The sequence below is a fragment of the Alexandromys fortis genome, unplaced genomic scaffold, assembly GCF_014885135.2.
Source record: "Alexandromys fortis isolate MF-2015 unplaced genomic scaffold, M_Fortis_MF-2015_v1.1 scaffold_106, whole genome shotgun sequence".
Lineage (NCBI taxonomy): Eukaryota > Metazoa > Chordata > Mammalia > Rodentia > Cricetidae > Alexandromys > Alexandromys fortis.
Window position 1 is genome coordinate 2,872,610 of NW_026067980.1, and position 21,781 is coordinate 2,894,390.

A 21,781-nucleotide genomic window follows, 5' to 3' on the forward strand; every position below is an offset into this window, starting at 1 on the left:
GCTGCAGATAATCCAAAGGTGAGAAGGGCCAGGCGTCCTTGGTGAGATAGGCAGGATGGTTACCTTCGAATAGACAGTAGTTGTTGGAGATATATTTATTTCTTTTGAGAGCGGGTCTCCCTGTATAGGTGACTGTTTGGAACTCCCAGTGTAGACGAGGCTGACCTTGAACTACAGGGATCCATCTGTCTCCCGGGTGTTGGATCAAAGGCATGTGCCACCATGCCCAGCTAGTTTTTTGTTTTCTTGTTTTTTGTTTTTTTTGTTTTTTTTTTTTTAGGAGTTTATAGAGTCACATGTTACAGGTTTGACTCTATAATTAAGACTTTTCCACCAAATTTTAAAAGCGGTTAGGGCTAACTCCTGGGGTGGAACAGCCACGAGGATCCGGGACAGCACTCACTCTCCCTTCTTCTGAGCCTTCCCCTGGAAGCTTCTTAGCAAGACAGGGTCCTGAGATGGAGCCGGATCTCAGCTCATTTCCCTACCTGGAACCAGGCCCTGCTGTGTGGCCCCAGGCCTCCATGAGTCTTGTCTGGTGTGTGCAGGCGTGCTTGTGTGTCTGTGTGTGCTGGGAATGTGTGATGAATGTCTGCCGACTGTTGTTGTCTCTGAGTTCAGTCTTAAGGAAATGTTTAGTTCCGTGTATAGAATGTTCTCTCTAACGTGACCCTCTCTCCTTACTAGATTCCTCCGTTAACCCGCTCCTGTGAGCCTATCTTGTTTCTTACAGATGAATGATGCTATGGGATTTGAATTGCCCTGGGTATATTTTGTCAGTCTCGTCATCTTTGGGTCATTTTTCGTACTAAATCTTGTACTTGGTGTATTGAGCGGGTAAGCCACATCTCTTTCATCTTGAAAGCAGAGTCCTGGGGACAGCTGCCAAGACCACACAGCCTTTGCTGGAGGGGTCAAGTGGGTGCGTACCAGTCCCTTTGTATTGCTTTCTCTTCTGGTGGGGCTCCCCAGACCAAGCTCTTTTCTGGAACTTCACTAGCTATCATGAAAGAAAGCTATGGAGAGATTATTGACCAGAAATTAATTAAATCAGTATTGTTGCTTGGGATTTAAATAGTTTCCCTTGCTTGGCCCTTTGTCTGTCCTAAAATGAGATACATTTATAATTGCTTTCTTGGTCTGGATCCAAATACAGTGCCCATTAATTGGCACAAAACTAGCTAAATGAGTGGTCTAGGCTGACTTTAGAAAGTCCCTTCCTGAAGACTTCAGCCTCCCTGCCCTGAGGAAAACTGTGCAGGGAGCCCCATCCACCCCAGCTCCTCCAAGCCCTTCCCTTACAACACTGACCTTCAGTCAAAGCCCTGAGTGGTCCTGCAGCTGCAACCAAGGCTCTGTTCTTTTAGTAAACGGATAACTGATAACTGATCTCCTTACATTTTACAGGTAAATGATGCGATAGGATGGGAATGGCCTTGGGTGTATTTTGTTAGTCTGATCATCCTTGGCTCATTCTTCGTCCTTAACCTGGTTCTTGGTGTCCTTAGTGGGTAAGCAGTTGGATCCGTGTTGCCCATCCTCTCGCTGCCACAAGGGGGGCAGCCCTGCCTGTCTCCCAGCTGCTCCCCGCTGGCTTCTCTGCATGCCTTTGGACTCTGATGTTCCCTCTGTGTGCTGCTTCTGGGTTGAACTGTGATTCTTCCTGCCTGTATCTGTCTGTGAGATTCTGTGTTTCTGACGCTTGCCAAGCCCTGTTAACTTAGGAAAATAGTTTCCCTTAGAGGTGAATTACAGCAAGAGAAAGGTGACCTAGCCTTGGCCTCCCCTGGGGAGGGACTGTGGTCTCTCATGGGTTTCACTCCCAAGTACATGGCCTGGCCTTCTCTAGTCACTGTATTGTGAAGAGTGCAGTTTCAGAGCTTGTGCGCAAGCCTAGGTTAGTACGTAAACACCCAGCGTTAGTACATAAAAAGCCCCCCTTCCTGGGGTTGGGACCCTTTGTTGGCTCGACTTGTCACTGCTGTCACCACGTGAGTTATGCGTCTGATTCAGCTTTCATCTTTCCTTAATACAGAATGATGCTCAGCGTTTACACACATGCTCCCCATGCCCTTATTGTCCCCATCATTTGGTCACCATTTTAAAACTTCATTTTGTTTAATGCCTATCTCTGTATTTACCCTCCATTCAGGGGAGATGGGCTTGGGAAGAGCCTTGGGCCGTAGGCTGTGCCCCACAGGGGTGGGAGATGGTATTCCAAAGCTCCCGTGAGCAGATGTGAATCTCAACATCTCTGAGGTACCCCCCAGAAAATGGAGCACTGCCATCAAAGTGGTCTGGGGGCTCTCTCAAAAGCATTTGGATAAGTGGGAGATGGATTTTGGCATGGAAAATACTGTGGGTTCCTCATCATTAGAGTCTTACTTTATTTAATTCTATCTGTATTGTTGCCTATACTTAAAATATAACTTAGGTAAAATATCTAATTGAGAATTGTATTCAATTTTAAACAAGCATTTTAAAAATGCTTTGCCTTAATAATTAGACATATAATATTTATAGTCTGTACAATTTGAAGTTTTAAGGATTAATTTTTTTTAAATAGCCAATTTTTAACTCAAAAACAACACCACCAACCACAGCACACACACACCAGTTTCAGCATACAGCCATTGCCCTGAGCAGCCTAGAAGGCACCCATACCACCCCCCCCCCCCTGGCCCTAGCCACTGCATTGAGCCCAGAAGTTCTCAGGAAATCACACTGATGGACTTCATCCCAAGTGAGTTTATCGACTCGCTTGCTTTATCTTGCTCTTTCAGAGGCTGTATCTCGGGACACGATGTCATCATGTTGCTGAGTTAGTAGAGTGAGCTTTATCTCGATTTTTGGAGATACTGTCTTTTTCAGAGCAGAATGCAGAGCCCACTTATCTGTCTGGACCCATTTCTTTGTTTTCCTCCAGACCTGTTTTGCCATGAATTGAGTGTGGTCAGTTCTGTGTCATGAAACACAGTCATAAAAGTCCCTTATCTAGAAGAGGCTCTGAAGCAGTGCCTCCCTCCACCCGTGAGAGGAGCAAGGAGTGGGGACTGACTGGGAGGAGAGCACCCAGCACCCACCTCAGCTCCCTTCTACAGACTGTGAACTTTAAAAGGCCGTCCGCCCTGACTTTATCACTCATTTGGTTTTCTTTTTCTTTTTCTTTTCTTTTCTTTTCTTTTCTTTTCTTTTCTTTTCTTTTCTATTCTTTTCATTTTTGAAACAAGGTCTTAACTCTGTAGCCCAGGTTAGTATAGAACTCACTATCGAGTCCTTCTGAACTCTGGGATTAAAAGCGTGAGCCTTCATGTCCAGCTACAAGGCCTTCTTCCTTTGGAGCCTCTGGTGGCCTGAAGTTGGGGTCACTGTGGTGAGAGTGGAGGTTCTAGTTGCAGAAGCGTTGCCACAGGAACTCCCCATACAAGGCCATCAGCTGCAGCTGTGTTCGTGAGTTCCTTGGCGCCCCATGTCTCCTGAACCCAACTCAACTGACGGAGGCCATGGAAACCACTAATTTTAACAGTGCCAGTGACGTGCCTTATCTTTAGTTCCCCCTCTCTGGGCAGGAACTGTTGCCCCGGCGTGATGGAGCAGAGATACAAGCCAGCCAAATCGTGAGGTGTTTTAAAAAAGCTAAAAACAGAAGATGGGGGCAGGGGCTTCCCATTATCATGACATGGGTTCAACGTGAAGCCTTGTAGGAGGATCCCAAAACTAGAGGGTTTAAAAAAACACACATCCCCACCAAACAGTTTACTGGAACATATCTTGAAGGAAAATAGCAAGTTTTTGAAAGGCATTATTTTTATATTAAATGAAAACGAGGAAGGAGAGACCAGATGATGTTTCGGTGTTAAAAAGCAAGCCTAAGACTTCCTGGTGCTTTTAGCTGTCGGCTCACACTGTGCTCAGACCCCCAGGGGATGCACACTCCCTCCCCTACCTCTGTACCCCCCAAGCCACTTGGGTAAGAAATGCTGAGGCAGGCTCTGGGTGGCGTCAGAGCTGCCTCTGCAAAGCTCTTTGGCTAGCATCCTCCCCATTCCTGATGAGGGCCTGGCTCTGGGCCTGAGGCCTGGGGTGCCAAGGTGTCTAAGATGCAGGCTCCAGCCTCAGGCCCAGGCTGTAGCCCAAGCTGTACAGCAAGCACTATAGCTGGGAGAGCCAAGGGGAGGGCTTCAAGTGGAAACTCTCTGGCTCCTCCGGCCTCCCCCACCTCACCACCTCTGAGGGTTCCTGTACTAATCTGCCTGCCTGTGCCCTCTTGTTATCCATTTGTATTTTTTGTTGCTATTGTTAAAGCAAATTTAGAATTGTTGCTTTAATACTAGAGGGGTTATAGAGCCAGAAGGACACAAAAGGCCAGAAGACATTTCTGTGGCACAACCTTAAGGGACTTTCAGACTAGCATGTGATCTCAAAAGCACCGGGTTCCTAGCATCCCATCATAGGTCACTCAAGACCTCATGCATTATGCCATGCCATTCTAATGTGGCCTCACTAGTGACAGTGACACTAGATGTGTCTGACATTGAACCCTTTTGTTTGTTTGCTTGCTTGTTTTAGTGTGGTGTGTGTGTGTGTGTGTGTGTGTGTGTGTGTGTGTGTTTGAAACAGCATCTCATTGTTCAGTACATCCTTACCTCACACTGGTGGCTATTCTCCTGCCTCTGCCTTCAGAGTGCTGCGATGGCAAGCATTCACCAGGATGCCTGGATGTTAACCCTTCTTAAATATCCGCTTATGCATCTGTGGCTCCTTCCTTTGCCTACAGCCATGGCATCCCATTGGATCTTAATCTACACGGTTGGTTTTGGGTTTGCACATTTTAAAGGCATTTGAAGGCTGGGTCTCTGAAAATGCTGTTGGTTTCGTTTTGTTTGCTCCCTAAGGTGAGCTGCGTGCTGTGTGAGCAGGGGTGCAGATGGCACCATCTCTGCTGCTGATGGCGCCCCGTGGGAAGAGCTGGAGCGGCCTGGAACTGTAAGGCCGTGCCTTATTTGGTTGTCCTTGAAGGAATCCTATGATGGGAGGAGAACTGAAATGACTGCCTCCCTTAGGTCTAAAGTCTGTGTGGTTGCTGTCTCTTATCTTCTCCCTCTGGCTCTTTAGCAGCTTGGGGTCTGTTCACTTGTAAGGCTGTTCCCTTACATCTTGACCCTCTCAAGGTTTGCTCAGTGTATGTGGAACCCCAGTGCCTGGTCTCATAGAGTTGCCATGGAATTCTCCAGGGGACAGTGGTACTCATGGGCGGTAGCCTGCTTCTCTACTTCAGCACCCACCTGCCATCTGCACACCTCTGTGCTCAAGAGAGACTTCTTAGGCTTCTGAAATCTCGAGGAACACCAGACCTGGCCTTACCCAGGTCCCGTGTTCATGATGGGTTTTGGTCACTCTGATCTTTAGTCTCTACTTCAGAAATAAGCCTGCCTTGCTCCTGCCTCACAGAGTGAATGTAGAACGGCGTGAGGAAGGCTTTCCCAGCTTTTACTCATCTAGGATATCCTTATCTTCAGTTCACAGATCTTCTCCCCCCCCACCCCATCCCTGGTAAAGCAGAGGCAGCCTAGGGGGCTCTGTGGAAACTCTTAAGAGGAGACTTTGTGCACTTCCCAGGATGTAACCTAAGAGAATATTTATCATCAGCACATACGCCACACTCCGCACCAGCAGATGACCATGGGGCATAGGAGTTCTCTGTCAGTGTGCGCAGACTAAAGTCGTTGTTATTGGCATTGGATGTGGTGAGGGCTCCTTTTCCTCCTCATTAATGGCAGGGAAGGACATTTCCAAAGGCAGTGCTCAAGCACCCCAGCCTACAGAGCTGCAGTTTGAGTCTTCTCTGCCTTTTGCCATTTGTGTGATTTGGGCCAAATCCTTCCCTCTCTGAGCTGACTTTCCTCATTATGGTGCCCGCACACGGAGCCAGTGCTGCCCCCGACTTTGTGGAGGGAGCCTTCGGAGAACTGCAGAACGCAGACCCCAGTGGGGCAGCTGTCGGGCTCTGGGAAGAACGCATAGGCGATCTGGAATAAGACAGCCTTTCTAAGCCAGCTAATAATAGCGGTTGGCCAAGACAGGTTTGTATTAGTGAGAAATCAAAGCTATACAATCTGTTTAAATGTTTTATTCTATAAGTATGTAAATGTTGTAAGGCAGTCGTCTAAAATATATTACTATGTAAGCTCCCTCCCGGGCCTGCTTGAAATAATAGGTTAAAGTCATTTGTCACTGGTTCTGGGAATTCAAGGCTTTTGCTGACATCTCACAAAAATATTTGAAATAATTTTTTCTGAAGCGGGCCTTGTATGTTGTCAGGCAATAAACGTTCTTCATAAACCCGCTTTCAGCACATAAAACTGAAAGTAAACTGAGCCTGTGTGTCTGTAACTTCAAAACCATTTGGCTCTAAATTAAGTTTGTGTGTGTGTGTGTATGTGTGTGTCTTTTGTTCTGGTAAGACCGAAATCTACCAAGTCCCATCCTTCCCTCAAAATCAGACACCGAACTGGCTGCTAATAGAGGCCGATACTGGTTCCTTTCCTGGTAGTTGTGACAAATTGCCTGGTAGAAGCACCATGGGCAGGAAGGGTCTGTTTGGGTCTGTGTCTCGAGAGGATACAGTTCACAGTGATGGGGTCAGGTTGGCAGGGAGCATGAGGCAGCGGGTTCCATCGCATCTGTGTCAGGAGGCAGAGAGATTTGAACGCTGCACTCGGCTTGCTTTTTTCCATTATATTCAGTCTGTGACTCCAGCCTGTGGACAGTGCCATCTTCACTCAGGGTACGTCTTTCCTCCTCCATTAAGCATTTCTGGGAATACCCTCTCCGACAGGCCAGAGACAGACCTGCTGAACAGTCCAAGCCCAGTCAAGTTGACAATGGAGATTAGCCACCACCAGGCCTGTTTATCTCAATTGAGGAGGTTGGGGGCAAACTGGGTAAGACAAACATTGAGGAAAAAAAAAAAAAAAAAGCAAGGGCAATTTTCAAAACAGTTCATCTTTTTGAAAGTCACTTCCTAGACTCTATTCTGAACACACAAACCATCAGGCCTAGGCAAACGGAAAACTTGGCTGCTTTCATGAAGCCTTGGCTTCCTCGGATAAAGACTGATGGTTTACAGAGCAAGTGGTGGGGTGGGGGGGCACGCTACAGCGGAGAATATGCAGGCTGTGCTGTGGCAGAATAGAGTCAGGCTTGCAGCATGGTGAGGCAGGCTGGTCCATTTATATTCATGGCATTGGGAGCTAGGAAATCTCTGGTGTCTCTCAAACACTGGCTCGCGGGGCAGAGCGCTCCAGGAGGAGGAGGTATCACTTGCAGCTATTTCTGAGCGAAGACATATGCTCTGGGAATAGTCGTGCTGCGTATTTTTCATGACAACTTCACTTTCCCTACCGGGATGTGCTGATAGAGAGTGAGCAGCGGGGTTCCCTCAGGTGTCCCCACCTCTGGTATATCTGCATCTTAGGAAAGAGGGATGGCACCAAGGTCCCGAGATAACTGTTATCCCAGCCTGGAGAGGAGAAATGTAATGTACTGAGTCGGTAAGAATCCATGTCTCGGACAGCAAAACCCTTCTGGCAAATGACTGACGAGGCACATGGAAGTCTAGTCTTGACCATGAATGTTGGCGCACACCTTTAATCTCAGCACTCAGGAGGCTGAGGCAGGAAGATCTCTACGAGGATTCAAGGCCAACCTGACCCTACATAGTGTGTTACACGCAGCCAGGGCTGCAGAGCGAGAGCTTGTCTTAGAAGGGGGTGTGGAGAATGCCTCACTGAGACCTCTTAGGTATGTTTCCCTTCTCAGTGTGATTAGTACTCTTCTGGCTTCCAAAATGCCAGGGTAATCCCTGAGGGCCACTTGAAGGAAAAGACTCTGAAAATTTGCATAGTTTCACTTTGGTTGGTTGAGGCTATCTGGAAAACTCATCCTCTTCGTGGGGTGTCCTCCTCCTCCTCCTTGAGGTCATGTGAGTGGAACTTACACTGAGGTTGGGGTACCAGAAAAAGCCACAGTCCTTTCGGAGCCTCCTTGGTTTGGCTTTGGTAAAGTAAGAAATTAAGCCCCAATTTGGCTTTAAATGGAAATTTCTCTTTCCTATTAAAGAACAGAGCTAAACATTTATATCTTCTCTGGACCCTGAGCTCCCTTGTTGCATAGTTAACAAAGGAATCCTAGTACCATGAGCACCATGGTCCCCGGAAGTGTGCAGGCTGGTAGCCACACCTGACATTAACAAGTAAATGCAACCTCTCTGCCGCTGGCTGGCAGCTGCTGTTTCCATAGAAATGGCTGTTGGATCAGTGGAAACGAGGTAAGAGAAAGTTTTCGCTGATGCTTGTTCCATCAAGCTGACGTCTGTCTCCCTGGCAACAGCAGTGGACAGCAGCCAGGCTCTAGAAACAGATTGAGTAGAATGCATTTGCTTGTCAGCTGTGGCTGTCATCTGCTCCTGACCACATTGTCTTCGATAACACCTAGCAAAGGCCTCTGAGGACCTGGGAGGCACTGCTGGCCTCATGTGACCCATGGAAAGCGGTGTCCAAAGCAGACCATCAGCGATCTCCTCTCCACCTGGGATCATCTTGTTTATACAGCTTAGGAGATGGAAAAGGTTTTCGAGGGCAATGGTATTGCGGCGCAGACTGTTGAGTCTGTTGATCTCAAGTCTTGGGGGAGTAGAATTCATTGCTGTGATTTTTATGCACAGGCTCAGCTCCTCACAAAACTGGTGATACCTTCATAGTTGAAATTAAAGCCATAATTTTCATGTGTTCCTTATTCTGTTGATGGCATTCACAGTCTCCTACAATGAAAAGGATGTTTATGAGTTTAATAATTTGGCTTCTTGTGAGAAACATATTGACGTCTGTTTCTGAGATGTTGCTTCTAGGTTCTGCCAGATTTTTTCTCCTGTTCATTGTTCGTATGCAGCCTGGTAAAGTTGCTTTAGGGGCTCAGATATTGTAGAACTTGGTGTATATACAAAGATAGCCATCTACCATATCTGGAACTTTTCGTTGTTCCTGTCCATGAGTTGTTTCTTCTTGGGTTTTCATTTTATCTCTGTATATGTGTACTTCCAAAGCGTGAGTCCCCCCTTGCCTGCATGAGACAGCATCCATAGGTCCCACAGCACAAGAGAGAGCCTTGTTGCTTGATGTGTGGAATGGGGCTTGTGAGGAGATGGTCCAGGTAAATTGTTTGCCCTAAACTCCACAAAGATACATTTGCTTTCAAAAGATATTTTTTCCCTGAAAAGAATAAGTAATTAGTTAAAAGCCCTGCAATTCACAGCTGTATCTTTGAGAACCAAATGAGATATGGATGTATAGTATTGGCAGGATATGGATTTGAGCACCCAGAAGAATCATGAGAAGCTGTGTAAGTCTCTAAATAACTTTTCTTCAGTTCTCTGGAAGGGAGAGACTGTGCCCGGAGGCTGTGCTGAGGCCGGCCCTGAGGTACTTCTGTACCATCTAGTTAGGTTCATACAAGAGAGGAGTAGTAGTGACAGTCTTGTTGGGATCACATTAATCCCCTCTCCTCTCCTTCTACTTAAGAAGAATGGCTTTTCTGTTTATCTCATGAGTAATTTGTGAATGCCTACATAGAGGAAGATGTATTTACCAAGTCCCGCACTAGCCACTGGGGTTACTATCTTGAGTTCAAAGTAGAGGCCTGAGCATCGTAATGCTCTAGTATAGGGGCTGAGGCATGAGAATCACAAGTTCAAGGCCAACCTCTCTCTATAGAGAGGGGTGATTTTTAAAAAGAAATTTTTGTCCTTATGAAGCATGCTTAATTGAGAAGGCAAATACGATTTTAAAAAACCCTTAGAGATGGTTTGAAAGAAGAACACATGATGCTGTGGGCATAACTGATGCGTGGCTGAGGCATGTGGAAACAGTCCTGAGGAACTGCAGAAGAATAATAACCCCTTAGGCAAGCAAGGAGGGAGAGGCAGTTGAGCCTGAACTGTCCAGCAAGGCTGGACAATAGGAAGAAGCAGAAGACGTTGAAGAAACTAAACAAAGCTGGATGACGGGACTGAGGACCTGAGGGCTTGGGGAAGGGGAGACAAGGGAGGGCATGCTGGCCAGCAGAGCTCAGATCACACGTGTCCTTGTAGATGGAGCCTGTGGTAAGCTTTAGTCATGGCTGAAGTGTAGCGAAGTCACAGAAAAAAAATTTTTTTTTCATTTTAAGAATTGATGAGATTTAACTGGGCAGTGGTGGTGTATGTCTTTAATCCCAGCACTTGGGAAGCAGAGGCAGGTGGATCTACAGAGTGAGTTCCAGGATAGTCAGGGCTACACAGAGAAATCCTGTTTCAAAAAAATTTAAAAAGTAGAATTGATAGTTAAATTTTATAAAAAAAAAGTTGTGATATTTGAATGCCTTCAGAATACCTTTAAAAATGTACCAGGAGAGAGGATAACTTGGCAATTATCTAGAGAGAGGCATAGATTGATGAAATGGAAATTTAGCAGATATTATTTGTGGAATTCAGCTGGTAGGCATATAGGGGGTATTCATTCTATAATCTTTTGTGAATGTTTGAAAACTTTCTTAGTTAAACGCTGGAAATCTCCATATAAAAGACATTATTGCTGCAGTGATCTGAATGGACTTATTGCAAAGGGGACATGAAGAGGCCAACCTAAGGCTGCTGGAAGCCACCTCCAGCCACCAGGTATAATGGTACCAGCGCAGATAGGTCGCCATAAAGAAGTATTAAACAGGACAAAATACAACATGGCTGTCTTCAGAAAATGGAAACGAGCGTCCCAGGATTGGGATCCACAGCTCCGGAATTTCCTGGCTTCGTGCCTACAGACACTCGGAAAACTGGTGTGGAGGGCGGCAAAGCTCACAGCGCCTGTCAGTCCGTTTGCTGAGGAGGCAAAGAGCAGTTCAGGGCTGCTGGGACAGCTGGAATCCGCAGGGCAGGGTAGTGAAGGGTTATCTTCAGAGAAAGGGCTCCAGCAGTCTGAAGAGAGCTCCTCTGACGTCCGTGGCCATGTGCTTAGCCAATCGTGTGCCAATCATACGCAGAAGCCTGCCAGAAAACGGCTACCGGAGAGTTCAGAGCTGGCCTCTGGCCAGCTGTACTGAGTAAACCCTAAAGAACATATGTGGTGTTTGAGACGAGGTTTCAGGAAAGGTGGGCATTGGCTGGAAGCCACTTTTCAGTATAAAAAAATCAAGCTTCTATAGGTCCAGGCCAAATGGCCAATAAATTAGACCCTTGCCAAAACAAAGATTTGTACTCATTAAAATTCCCCCATATATTTCGTCTCATGGTCAAAAATTGTGAAAAGCAGCAGGGAAGACCCCATAATCAAGGGGAGACAAGAGAAACGCATCAGGAGATGACCGTAGCATGGCTATAGGTGATAGCTAAGACTTATCCAATCAGTAGGTAATCGATTCTGAAGTCACTGCTTTAAAGCCGTCCCAGATTGAAGGGAAAGGTGCACACCCCAGAGAAACGGATAGCACACATCAGCACAGGAATCACGCTGGGTCTGGGAATAACTGCGAACTGGAGGGAAAAGTCGAGTGAAGACTTAGAGATATGCAGGGCAAGGAAAGGCGAGCTGATGAATGTGAAGTTAACAGAGAGGACGGGGAAGTCAGTGCATGCAAATAAAATGAACTTGCTAAATGGGAAAGAAAACCAGTTCTAGGCACATCAAATTCAGATGGCCAAAGGTTAAAGATAATACTTTACAGGAAGTTAGGGAGAGAGCATTGACCCCAAGGATGCCTTCTGGCCCCCACCCTTATGTACACAGATGAAATTAGGTAGGGAAAAGTACGTTACATACTAGAATAAGATAAAATCTATCGACGTCTCTTTCAGACATAGTAAAAACAGTCCACTGTTCAATGGAATGGCATTTTTAAGGAACTGAAAAAGATTTGGAGGTATAGGTCAATGGAAGAGGCATGCACAAAGCCCCAAGGTTCAAGCCCCAATATTGGAAAAACAAGGAAAAATGGTTAAGGAGCTGAAAAAAAATTGTGGAGCAAAACTACTCATCAAAAAAAGTAAAATGAAGCAAAAAAGATTCTAAATACAAGCAAAGAAAATGGATCAACAAATCATATCTACATTATAAGAAATGTTAAAGGAAGCTCTTCATGCTAAAGGAAAATTAATTTTAAGTAGAAACCTATACTTTAGAAATAAGCACCCAAAATGAGAAATGGAAAAATGAAAGGGTTTCTTCTCATTTCTAAATGTCTTGAAGTGACGTCATGTAATGTAAGAAGTAGCATCATGCTACTGTGGAGAGCGTAATGGGCTTAAAGGGAACCACAGAACAGCAGGGGGTGGGGCTTAGGGGAATCTTCTTGTTGTGAAATCCTTAACATATTACATCCATTGGAGAAACTCTGAATTAGGGATTGCCATGCTAATGTAAGGATGCTTATGAGTCTTAATATTTTAAAAATAAAAAGGTCACAAGCTGTAGAGGAGATGAGGCGGGGTACTGAGCAGCTGTCAGTTGTCTGGAGTCTGTCAGGAGAGGAGGAAACGGACGAAGCAAGTGCAGTACACGCAAAAAGCAGGCAGCACTAGGCATGGTGGCTCATGCTGACATTCTAGCCTGACGCAAGAGGATTGTAAGCTCGGGGCTAATCAGAGCTATGTAGTGAGAACTTACAAAAAGCAAACAAAACAGATGAAACAGCAAGATGGTAGACAGCTTGCTATGTCAATAACCCAGTGCTGCGGAAGAGACCATGCCATTTAATTAATTAAAGTCATTAATTAAAGATGGCTAGACTGAGTGAAAATGCAAGGCGTCATAAAATTTCATACTGACTCCAAAGGAGTGAGGTTAACATTAAATGTCATGACAATAGGACTTCATGACAAGGAACATTTCTAGCAATAGGGAAGAGACAAGAGGGAGACAGAAAGGGAGGAAGGGAGGGACGAATGGATGGAGAGGAAGAAGAGATCCTGTGATGACCAGGTCAGCTCACAAGATGCAGTCGTACTGCTTGTTTATAGTAACAGATACAATGTTCTGAAAGCCAACCTGTCAGACTTAAGTAGAAACATCACATCGGTGAGCCCACAAATGTGGGTGGAGCTGGTCAGGCTCTCTTGTCTGTAACCGATAGGGTAAGGGGATAAAGACAAGCAGCAAGTGTAGTTAGTATCCAGATTACAATTAGGTCAATCACTATCAACTAATTACCTGACTGGCTTTATCAGAACGCCGTGTACTGTTCTTTTCCAGAACAAATAGAACAGCCACGTCATGGCTATGAAACAGATTTCACCGAATCGCAAAACAGAGCTGGAGAGATGGCTCTGTGATTAAGAGCATGTGGTGTTCTCTCGGAGGACCTGGGTTCAGTTCCCAGCATGGCAGCTCATAGCTGTTTGCGCCCCTGACGAAAGGGATCTGATGCCTTCTTCTGGCGTCTGTGGCTCCAGGGATGCATGTGGTGCCCACATGTACATGGGGGCAGAATGCATAAATTTTTTTTTCCTAAATCTCTAGAGATTGACTCTTAATAAAGTAGGTTTCTCTAGGGCCTGAAGATGACACAGCGGGTACTTGTCACCAAGCCTGACAACCTGAGTTTGACTCCCCAGGACCCCTGTGGTAGAGAGAAAGAACTGACACCCACAAGTTGTCCTCTGACCTCCACATGCCTGAAATAGGATGTACTCCAACATAAACAATAAATGAATAGATGTGATTTTTAGAAATTAAATTTTACAACAATGAAAAAGTAAATTTTTCTAACTCTCGTGGCTTTAAAAGAGAAATCAATGACAACCTGTCTATAAAATCTCTTAAATATGGAACATATCTGCCTCTAATATCATCTGAACTACTAGAAGCATTTGAAAGATACTTTAACACTGAATTCTGTATGCCAGCATCTGCACATCCATCTAAGGTCGTACTCTGGGGGAGGCTTGCCCCCTCAGAGGAGGCAAGTGTCAGTTGTGTAGCCCCTACCCCTTGGGCCTTCCAGTGCAGAAAGGGAGGAAGGATGGCAAAAGCATCAAACCCGACAACAGATGGAGACAATGTGGACTCTGAAAAGCTCGAGAAAGCAATAAACCCAACTAAAAATATTTTTAAAAAGAAAAAAAAAAAGTAGCTAATCAGTAGTAATAAGAGACCTCACCACAGAAAATACAGACATTCCAATGTTGATAAGAGATCAGAGCAAACAACTTTATGACAACATATTCAATAATTTGCAGGGGAGTAAATTCTTTGAAAACTGTTTACTAAGCATTTTTATAACTGGCTAGCTGTATATTTGTTCCATTCTTTTGAGATAGGATCTAACTATGTAGTCCTGGTTGTCCTGGAACTCATTATGTAAACCAGACTGGCTTCAAACTCACAGAGTCCATCTGAGTACTGGGATTAAAGGTGTGCACATCCCTACCAACTGTATCTGCTTTTTAAAGAAAATGCAGGAATGAAAGCTTTCAAAGAACCCCAGCAGCCTACATCGGACTCTTTCTGCTTAGGAGAAGTTTTGTCATTTCTAGAAGAATGCCTGTCTGATAATGCAAAATAATCTAAACACCCAAACTTGGAAAATCACGGGAGCCGTAGCCTTCCAGGCTCCAGATACAAATGTCCCCAAACATTAGCAAGCAGCATTTCTTTTGTCAGTAGATCTTAGTCTAAGTGAAATAGAGATGCAAAGTGAGTCCATTCTTGGAAAAATTCCCAGTGTGTTTTACCCCATGAATAAGGGGAAGGAGCGTTTGTGTGACCCTCACGCTGAGCACAGAAAGCACCACCGACTGTTTATTCCAGCAGCGTTGTTAATTCTCAGCGAACGAGGATGACTACATAAGAACATTTACACCCTGGAAGTCATCCTCTACAGAAACCTGTAGCTGACATCATGGTTAATGTTTAAGGACTAACGACTTTATTCCTAAGACAAAGCAAGGTGTGACTGAGTCTATCAGCCCATCTGTTCAGCAGTGAACTGAGAGTATTGGGCAGTGCGTTAAAGCAAAAGGAAATAAAATGCAGTAGACTTGGGAGGAGAAAAATGTGTTTCTATTCATAGACGGCATTATTGTTGACATGGACTAGATAAAGAGGATACCATGTCAGCACACAAAAGTTAATTTTATTCCTACATATAAACTGTAAGGAGGGTCCACAGGACTGAGCAGCAGGCATCAAGGGGTGTTTGGGGTTCTCTAGAAACAGATTAAGGGTTCAGAAGAGTTTGCCACTCTGGGGCAGCATCCCAGAGGGCGCAGAAGGGGCTAGAAAGTTGAAGAGAAGGCTGAGTTAGTGACAAGCCAGCTCAGCACGGATGAGGGTGCATGTGGCGACCAGGGAACAAAGGCATCAGAGTGCCAGAGACTGAGGAAGATGTGCAGTAGGCATGGGTCTTCAGCTGACTGAGGACTTCTCCGCAGAGAAGCCGTCCTGCAGCCTGGCTTGGCTTCACCTAGCTCAGGGTGTGGAGGTTTCAGAAGCTGCTGTCTTGGCGTGCACACCCTGGGATGCTGGGTCTCTGGGCTGAGATCTCTGCATCCCTCAGCTAGCTTACATCAGTAGGCTGTAATCTCGGGCTAGCCTGGGGTGCAGTGACTCCTGCAATGTCTATCCTTGCTAGCTTCCCCTAGTGTATGGGGAAGGTGGGACATCAGAAGTCCACTCCTGTCCCACTTCCTAGAGATGTGTTTTGGGTCATCACAATTCACTTCCCCATACTAAGGCTTTCTTGTCAAAATGGGACAACCCCATTTCGTGAATGTCCTGAGAAGTGAGGAGACAAATGGAAGGGACTTGAAAGTCCAAAAGCTCTGTCCACATGTAAAGATGTCACCTGTGTCTGACTGTGCTCTCCGGGAGAGGAAAACCCTCTAGTTGAGGCTCTGAACGTTCACTTGCTAGAGTTTCTCTGCAGGGCTCCATGTCTTTCTCATGGTTTGGATTCCAGACTAAAAAACTGATCCACTCTTAACTCCTTCATTCCCTTATGATTCTGCTATAAAATAAATCTTGATTTATATTGTCTGCTGGCATCTTCAGAACCTGTAGAGATTTGGGGTTTCCCGTCCTTGACCCTTGGGGACTTTTGTGTCATCTAACGGATTTTAATGCAGAAGGAGGCAGACTCCACCTGCCACCTCTTCCCAGAAGAGCCTCTGCCAAGAATTATTAGCTGCCATTTGTGAACAGGACAGCAGACATGCCAGGGCCTTCCAGCTGCAATGATCCAGCCTAGGGTTTGTGCCTAGGAGTGTGGTGGGGGTTGCCAAGGCAGAGAGGGCTCCCTTAAGGAGGTGAGCAGGAACTGGTGCCTCAGGCCTGTCGGAGCCCTTCAGGGAGCTCCAAGCTGGCCGCCCAGAAGCGGGGCAGGAGAGTGGGTTTGTAGCTGGAGGCCCCTGCAGAGGAAGTGTGGGTGCTATGCAAGTGTTCAGTGATTCAGAACTATGAAACGAAGATCGCAGGGAGGAGAATCCGGGGGCAGGGATGGTGTTGGGGACAGTATGGAGATGAAGGTGCAGACTTGGGGAGCAGGATCTGTGGGGTCCAGCTATCCAGTTTGGGTGGAATTGTGTGAGAACTGGCGGTGAACTGTTGCTCATATCATTGTTAATATGGCCGCTGGAATTGTATCCCGCCACCAGCCGCGTGCTTCATTTGGTTTGTGCCCTTGGGGCCTCTGTACTGCTTTGGGGAGGTTAGAAGTCCCTGCCGGTTTTATAGATGAGTAGGGCTCATAAGATTCCTATCAGTGAATCAAGACTCAGGGAGGTCCCTCAGTTTCCTCAAAGAGAGACATCTAGAAGAGGCTGGGCTAATGATTAAATGGACACCTTGGTGTGGCCAGAACCCAAGCTGCTTTCCCATTGGCCAGGAGCTCTTCCTGTCTGGCAAGGGAAAAGCCTGTGCCTGCCTGTGATGCCGCCCTCCCAGAGGCTCAGCTGCTCCCTCCTGAATGGCTTGCTTCTTCACGCTCTGTCGGTTGTTTCTCTTCCCAGGTCTAATTACACAAAGCAGATTGAGAGTCAGAATAGCTTCTGAGAACTTGGGTCCCCTTCCCATGCGCCTCCTAGATCTTGTGAATAAGTCTCTGTGGTTCCAGTAGTCTTTTGAGAGCTGTTAGCTGGGGAGTACGTTTTGGAGTCCCTGTCCTCTGCAGTAGGTCCTCTTGCCTGTATTTTCTTACCGCTGTGCTTTTTGTTGGGGGATTCCTCCTGAAAGGGATGCCTGGTCCCCTCAGTGTAGCTCACCAGGTGGTTTGCCTTCTGCACAGAAGGTAGGATTTGAGTTGAGTTTCTAGATATTTCTCTGGGTGCATCCTGATGGGTTGGTCCTATTCTAGCCTCCATGGGTCTGTGTTGTTTGTCTGTATTGGGTGCCCCCCACCATATGTTGCTTATCTGGTCTTCAGTCTATGGCAGGCAGTCTGATTAGGCCTTTTATGAAATATCCTGTTTTGGATATAAGAAAGATGTGTCCTGAGACACTGGTACCTTTAAACATGTTTATATTTTCCAGTTCTGCCACCCTCCCAACTCTCTTCAGGTAAATGCATTTACCATGGTTTTCATTAAAAAACAAAACTATCTGATACACTTAGTGAAGTATATTTCTTAAATTATTTCTTAAGTAGAAATATTTAAAAGGTATCACAAAATATATGGTTAATGCTAGTCTGGTTCACCTGGTCACGTGATGGTGTTCATTCAGAGAAAGCCACATCTGATAGGGAGCTTGTGTTGTATAAATACCTCTTAGAGCACGCCTTTGAAAGGCTGAAAGATGTCTGTAGCTTTTAGCTTGCATCCTACAGAGATTTCATCAGCTCTCTTGAGAAAGAACAATTTTCCCAGGATTTTGATGTCTTTGATGGCTGTGGAGTCTAACCCTTTGAAGGAAGATGTTCTTGCACCCTCATACAAGAAAATGTAGTAGTTTCGTTCTAAGGTGTATGCAAGACTTGCTGCAATGTCTATATAGTTCAGACTTAAAGAGGATTCTTGTTTAACATTTTTTAATGATGCCGTAGGGTATGGGTTTCAAGTGGTTAAAACTTACATGAGTACTTGAACCCGGATCCTCCAGCACAGAGTCCGTGTCCACATCTGAGTTACCAGTGCCATTAAGACAATACCTGTATTTATAGAAACACCCAGTTATTGATCTGATTCGTATTGATTGGTCAGGGCTTGTGATAAGATTCAGCCCCTCTTTCACAGCGTTTGCAGGCTAGTGTGTGGGAAAGACTGTTCAGTAACCAACCACATGGCTGTGAATCGAATCCCACAAATGCAGGACCCTCTAATCCAGGGGATTCACAGGATGCCAGGGAAATGGCCTCACATCTGCCTCAGCCTAGGGCATGGTCTCAAAGAAGCTGCTGAGGGACCCGCAGCCAGTGAAGAGCACCGAGGCTTGGGGTGGGAGGATGGATGTCAGGGGAGGGACCCTAGCCAGTGAAGAGCACCGAGGCTTGGGGGGAGGCAGATGTCAGGGGAGAGTGATTCTGTGATGACTGAAGAGGGAGTAGGGTTAGAGATTGGGCAAGAAATACAGGGCCAGGCAGCTGGAACATAGGAGCACACACTTTCTCCCGCAGTGCTCTGGCCAGGGGGAGCACTACATGGGAAGAGTCCCTGAGCTCTCCTGGTGGCGCAGACTCTTGAGTCCTGGGTTTTCTGTACTGCAGCTAATGCAGCCTAGTCATCCGAAGCCCGGGACACCTTTCAGAGCGGGCTGTCCTCTCCCACAAAGGAAACTGCTTCTGTTTAGAGCATCTTCACAGCCTTCTACGTCAGTGGAAACATGACCGACTTGATAAGAAGAGACCATACTGAGATAATCTCGCACCGGATACCCAGGGAAATGCCTAGGTGTCGCCGTGGAGTTGATTTCAGTTGAGAATCCTCCCAGGGGAGCTGTGGTTGGTGATTAACCCTCCTCTATACAGTTACCCCATACTTAGAGCCCTCTGGCTTTCTAGTGCCTTTGGCCTGGCAGAATTCCTGATGCACTCTTGACCTCCAGCAGTGGCTGCTGTAGTGTTCCGCTACAGGCAAGCTTTAGGCCCCTTCACTGCTACCATCCACAAAGGAGTAGTTCCCCCAGGAAAGTGCAGGGGCCGAGTCCCCACCCCGCTCAGATGCAGAGAGACCATGCCTCTGAGGGGAGCGGGATCTCATGATAAAGGAACTCCTAGAATAAGGATAATAAAATAATTGCTTTGGGTGAACTTTGACCTGAACAGGTATGAATGATTGAAATTCATTTGCCCTCTGCAAAACATCACATATTCCTGCTAAATCTTGGCAAAATTGTTTCTGAACTTTTGTGTTAGCCAGAAAGTTGCAGGCACAAGAATATTCTTTGAATGTTTTACCTCATCTTCCTCTCCCGCTCCCTTCCTGTCTTCATGTCTTCTATTCCTTTCCTTCTTCCTGTTTTAGACAGGTTCTTGTGTGGCCCGTGCTGGCCTTGAATTTGGTGTGCAGCTAAGGTTGGCCTTGAACTCCTGAACCTCCCAAGTGCTAGGCTACGGGCAGGCCGGGCGTGTTTCCCACTCCAGCCAGATTGCCTTTTCATTCTGTCTTTTCCTTTATGTTTGTATATGGATGTGTTTAGGCCTAAGGAAGGTTGTTTTCTACTGGGGGATGGGGGGGGAGGGCAACCTTCAACTTCCCCCTTATGTTTGCTTTTATAAATGCTTTGTTTGGTTTTTGATGAGTTTCTAAGTCCTTCGTTTTACTAGAAACCAGCATCCTAATGGTTCTGTTGGCCTTTCTTGTCTTAGGGCTGGTGAATGAATGTATGTGTGGATATAAACAGGTTTCATTTGCTTGCCTTTCATTTATTCGAGTCTGGTTATAAAAAAAAAGCAAGAACAAGCCCCATTTCTAAATTAAGATGATTCCCAGTGGCCCATTTATTTTATTTATTTTAGAGGGCATTTGAGAAACGAAACTTCCCAGAGCAAACTGCATCTGGAACAGTCACGTTTAATCTGTTCCTGTGTTTGTGTGCAGTGGCCCACTGCAGGCTGACTGTTCTCTCTATAGGATTTCTAGCTAATCAAGGGATTCCATAATTCACTATGTCAGGACCTGGAAATCCTAGGATGCCAGGGCTCTCTGCCTAAGACTCCTTCCAGGTTCATGTGTAGGAAGCAGAGGACTCTCTGAAATGGTACCCTCTAAGGCGACATGAGAGACAGCCATAGGGAGATAGGAATGAAGGGTTATCTCTATTCCTGAGTTAGGGACTCTGGAAGAAAACCAGAACATGTAGGAAGGAGAGCTACAAGTTTCTAACTTGCTGGTCCTTCCTTGGCTCATTGAGTGTCTTTGGTGTCTCCTCCACTGTGTTAGCAGAAGTGAGGTCAGCAGGGTCATGGAAAGGATGCTTGGTTCAAAGCCTTGTTGGTACCCAGTTGTGAACTGGGCATGTGGCAAGACCTTGTTGATCCTCAGTGTTGGCCTCTGTGAGGTGAACAGGAACACCTGTGTCCTGCCTGTGCCACTCTGGGATGGGACAATGACTATAAAGACACAGTAAAGATTCTAAATACAAATGCCAGCAAATGTGAGGTTTATTTCTGTTGGGGACACACAGTGCACAGACTCGGCCTCTCCTGCCAAAACCCAGGCCACTTTCCCTCACCGTGTACACTCTGCTTTGGCTGAAGTCGCTGCTGTGTTCTGTTGCTCTCGTCTTTGGGGCCTTTTGAGTATGGGGGAGTGACTGGCTGCAGTCAGACAGCTGCGTCATTAAATCCACCCAGCCCTTCACGTTCGCTAGTCTTCCAGGTAGGTCTAGGAGGGAGCCAGACTGCTGCCCTGGGAAAAGAGCATAATGGCAGAGACCTGTCCATCCACAGCAGGCAGCCTTCCTGCCTTCTCCTTATTGCTCATAGATGAGTCCGGGGAGATGGGAACTATAGTTCAAGATAGTATGTAGGGGTGCTGGTTCGGGTGGACGGGGAGTGTCTGTTGGAGAAGGCAGACTGTTATTACAGACCCATGTTAGGCATTAGTTCATCCTGTCTGCACCCCTTCTAAGATGTCATTGCTTCCAAAGGCACCCATTTCTTTATTGGTGAACCTGGGCTATTAGGAACTGTACTAAAATCTGCTGTTTTCAAACTCATTGGCACCTGGGGACCCCAGCACATCTGCCTCCTCTTTCCCATGATAGCCTCTCCATCCAGCCCACCCCACCATGCCTTCCTGAAGGCAAGGAATATGTGCGTGGCAGTTGGAGTACCTCACCTGGCTCACGGGGTTCATAGTGGCTAAATGATCACACTGGTGTACCAGACCTAACAGATTAGCATAAACAAAGCCGAAGTGACAGTGACCTCAGGGTGGGGGCTGGATCAGCAATGACAAGTCCTGTGGGCCTGTTTTCAGACCACAGTGTAAGAAAATCGAGGCCTTAGAAACTGTCACGTTGGTACTCAATGTAACTCATCTGCGATGTGTTTGCAGAATGCCGCTGGTCTCGCCACCATTATTTTCTCCCTAGTTTGTTCTCTGCTTCACAGATGATTCCTATAAAGCCAAGTTAGTGGCTTTTAGATTTCTCCAGTCCCTATTGCCTATAAGGAAGCAATTCAGAACTGGGGCAGGTTGCTTTCCTGTAAACCCAGCACTCACAAGTTAAAGGCCAGCCTGAGCTTCATAGCAAGACACTGTCTCAGTGTTCTGCCCTATGAAAAGGAAGCAGTCTAAGCCCCTTGTTTAGAATCTGAA

The 21,781-nt window shown here is 46.3% G+C and overlaps 1 protein-coding gene across 15 annotated transcripts in view; it reads left to right on the forward strand.

The window, feature by feature from the left end:
• Positions 1–21,781, forward strand: part of Cacna1d (calcium voltage-gated channel subunit alpha1 D) — a 424,715-nt gene that overhangs the window by 300,322 nt on the left and 102,612 nt on the right. For 11 of the 15 annotated variants that reach the window (XM_050158046.1, XM_050158057.1, XM_050158044.1 and 8 more), the window contains exon 8: positions 1,408–1,511. In XM_050158046.1, the coding sequence (XP_050014003.1) occupies positions 1,408–1,511 (104 nt within the window). Of the gene's footprint in view, positions 1–733; positions 838–1,407; positions 1,512–21,781 lie in introns of all 15 variants that reach the window. The other 4 variants (XM_050158045.1, XM_050158050.1, XM_050158056.1 and 1 more) reach the window with 1 other exon arrangement.